Source organism: Elephantulus edwardii, unplaced genomic scaffold (assembly GCF_000299155.1).
Source record: "Elephantulus edwardii isolate Elephantulus edwardi_28Jun2011 unplaced genomic scaffold, EleEdw1.0 scaffold00065, whole genome shotgun sequence".
Taxonomy (NCBI): Eukaryota; Metazoa; Chordata; class Mammalia; order Macroscelidea; family Macroscelididae; genus Elephantulus; species Elephantulus edwardii.
The window spans coordinates 541,305-545,287 of NW_006399815.1; the positions used below are offsets into that span (position 1 = coordinate 541,305).

General features: G+C 37.6%; 1 protein-coding gene across 1 annotated transcript in view; it reads left to right on the forward strand.

Annotated features, from left to right (window-relative positions):
* Positions 1-3,391: 3,391 nt before the first annotated feature.
* LOC102848938 (olfactory receptor 10AD1-like) overlaps positions 3,392-3,983 on the forward strand; it is a 4,219-nt gene continuing 3,627 nt past the window's right edge. The window contains exon 1 of the mRNA XM_006888223.1: positions 3,392-3,409. Coding sequence (XP_006888285.1) covers positions 3,392-3,409 — 18 coding nt within the window. The remainder of the gene's footprint in view (positions 3,410-3,983) is intronic.

Here is a 3,983-nt window from a genome sequence, read left to right on the forward strand (position 1 = left end):
TTCAAAGATCATTGACAGACAACAAGAAGTTCAAGCTGGATTTAGAAGAGATCTTGACACCAGGGATACCATTGATGATGTCAGATGGATCCTGGCTGAAAGCAGAGAATACCAGAAGAATGTCTATTTATTCTTTATTGACTAGACGGAGGCACTTGACTGTGTGGATCATAACAAACTATGTCTAACATTGAGAAGAATGGGAACCCCAGAACATATAAATATACACAGAAAAAACCTATAACTAGACCAAGAAACTTGTCTGAACCAATTAACAGAATACTATGTGGTTTAAAAAAAATATTACATGGTTTAAATATTTTTCAAAATAAGGAGAGGTGTGTGTCAGGACTGGATCCTTTCTCCATACCTGTTCAGTCTTTTTGCTGAGTAAATCATTCAAGAAGCTGGACTCTGTAAAAAAGAATGTGGTATCAGGATTAGAGGAAGACTCATTAAGAACCTGAGTTATGCAAATGACACAGCCTCGTTTGCTGAAAGTAAATGGGACTTGAAACATTTGCTGCCCAAGATCAAAGATAAAGCCTTCAATATGGACTACATCTCAACCTCAGGAAGACAACAGTCCTCACCAGTGGAATGAAAAGCACTATCATAATACATGGAGGAAAGACTGAAATTGTTGACAATTTCATCTTACTTAGATAAAAAATCAACATCCTTTGTATCAGCAGTAAGGAGTTACGGAGATATATTACATTGGGCAGGTCTATGGTCAAAAATCTCTCCCAGTTACTGAGGAGGAATGATGTCAGTTTGAAGTCTAAGGTGCACATGATTCAGGCCATGGTCTTTTCAATCACTTGCTATGTATCTGGAAGCCGAACGATAAATAAAGATGACAGAATTATTGATGCCTTTGAGTTGTAGTGCTGAAGGAGAGTATAGATTATCTCATAGGCTGCCAAAAAGAACAAATAGATATGTCTTAGGAAAGGGCAGCCAACGTACTCCATGGAGGCAAAGATGGCAAAGCTTTGTCTCACACCCTTTGAGTATGTATGTTGCAACTATTCCTTAGAAAGGGACCTCATACTTGAAACAGTGGAGGGTTAGTGAAAGACAGGAAGATCTTCAACTAGATGGACTGATATAATCATTGCAGCAATGGGCTCAAGTGTGTCAGAGATGATAACAATGGCACAGGATAGAATAGGGTTCAGATCTGTTGTTCTTAGGGTTGTTATGAATAATACTTGACTTGATGGCATCTAACAACAGCTTCTGTTTAGGAACCTTTCTGCCACACACAAACCTCTAGACCAGTTCTGATGTCCCTACTGGACAGAAGAATGTTTTTTCTAATTTAGTTACTCAAAATGCCACCTTCTAAATAAAAATATTCACTAAGAATTACTTCTTTCGGCGAGCTCTGGTGTTCTAGTGGCAAGAAGCTGCAACTGCAATCTCAGAGATGCACGGTTCGAATCCACCAGATGCTCTGCTGGAGAAGGAGGAACGATCTCCTCCTGTACCAGTCAGATCTGATTTGACAGTACACACAAAAAATAATGAAATAAAATAAATTTTAAAAAAAGAATTACTTCTTTCTTGAACAAAAACCAGGAAAATATTAAGGAAAATGCCGTAACAATCTGGCATCTCTTCTCTTTTCCTTATACCTCAATGGAAAGAATCATAAAGAAAACTTTAGAAATCTCATAATGTTTAGCTTTAGTTTCATGAAGACAGTATGAATTGTTTTGGCTTTTTGGAAGTTTGAGATTTCTTTATAGCCAAACAAGTCAACAGTTTTTTGCAAATGTTCAATGAGTCATCAAAGGAAAAAATATGTTCTCTATTGGAAGATGCAGAGTTTTAAACATGTCTACAGCATAAAAGTATTATTTTGTTATCAACAATCTATATTATATGCTAGTCAAATATTCCCACATATTTCCCTAATCTAGCATCTTGGGATATAGTTTAATCTCTTGAGGACAGGAGAGAGCTCTCAGTGTATGTTTTGTGTGTGAGCACAATATTTTGTACATGTTATTGTTGTTGTTGTCAAGTGCCATTGAGTTGAATACAACTCGTAGCAATACTATGAACAACAGATCTGAACCTGTTCTATCCATTCTCATCATTTGTGACATGTGACTGCCCATTGCAGCAGTCACTGTGTCAGTCCATTTGGCTGAGTGCCTTCCTCACTTTTGCTGACCCTCCATCTTTCCAAAGATAATGTCCCTTTCCAAGGAATACGCTCTCCTAAAAACATGCCCAAAAATACATGAGAAACATTTTATCATCTTTGCCACAAAGGAATACTCTGGCTACATCTCCAAAGCATATCTGTTTATTCTTTTGTTAGTCCGTGGAATATTCAGTACTCTTCTCCAACAACACAGCTCAAAGGCATCTTTGTCATCCTTATTTCATTGTACACTCCCAGGTACACAGCAAGTGACTGAAAAGACCATACTCTGAATCAGACACACCTTAATCCTCAAATGACATCATTGCTCCTCAGTAATTTGGAGAGGTCTCTGATTGTAGACTTTCCCAATTTAATACATCTCCTGATCTCCTGAATGCTGGTACTAGATATGGTGATTGTGGATCCAAGCTGATGAAGCCATTGACAGTGTAAAACTTTTCTCCATCTATCGTGATGTTGTATCAGTCCAGTAATGAGAAATTTGGTGTTTCAGATGTAGTGGTGTAATCCATATTGAAAGCTGTAATCTTTAATAGTCTGCAAAAAGCACTTCAAGTCCTCCTCAATTTCAGCCAAGAAGGCTATGTCATCTCCATAACACAGGTTGTTAATGAGTCTTCTTCCATTCATAATGCAACATTCTTCAAAGTCCAGCTTGATTTGTTCAGCATACAGATTAATAGCTAGGGAGAGATGATACAACTCTGATGCACACTTTTCCTAATTTTAAACCATGTAGTGTTCTCTTGTTTTGTTCACAGAACAATCTCTTTGTTTAAGTATAGATTTCACATAAACATAATTAAGTGTTCTGAGATTGTGTTCTGGAATTCCCATCATTCTCAATGTTAGCCATAGTTTGTTATGATCCACACAGTGAAATACCTTTGCATAATCAATAAAGCATAAATAGACATTCTTCTGGTATTCCCTTCTTTTCACCAGGATCCATCTGACATCAGCATTGGTATCTCTAGTGCCATAGCCTCTTCTAAACCCAGTTTGAACTTCTGGAAATTCTCTGTCACTGTACTCTTTTAGACAGTTTTGGATGATCATCAGCAATATTTTGATTGCATATGGTACTGTTCAATAATATCTACATTCTGTTGGATCCTTTTACTTGGGAATGGAAACAAACATGGATTTCTTCCAGTCAATCGACTAGGCAGCTGTCCTCCAAATTTCTGGCATAGACTGGTGAACATGTCCAAGAATGCAACTGTGAGTTAAAACATCAATTGGTACCACATCAATTTCTGGGGATTTATTTTTGCCAATGCCTTCAGTGCAGCTTAAATGTCTTCCTTTATTACCATTGGCTCTTGATCATATGGTACTTCCTGAAATATTTTAATGTTGGCCAATGCTTTTTGGTACAGTGACTGTGTATTCTCTCCAGCTCTTAAAGCTTTCTGGATCATTCAATATGTCACCCATAATCTTTCTCATTATTTCATCTCTAGGCTTGAATTTGTTTTTTAGCTCTTTCAGTTAGAAAAATGCTGAGCAAGTCCCTCCCCTTTTATTCTCCAATCCTTATTCTCTACATAGTCCATTATAGTATTTTTCTGTGCTTAGTACATGTTGTTGTTGTTGTTATGTGTCATCAACTTGCCTGCAATTCATAGTGACCCTATGAACAACAACCCTAAACAGTGCTCTATCCTGTGCCAATCTTATTGTCTCTGATATACTTACCCCTATAATCCCAGTCACTGAATCAATTCATCTCATCCAGGGTCTTCCTCTCTTGCACTGTCCCTCCCCCCCTCCCAAGCATGATTTCCCTCTCCAA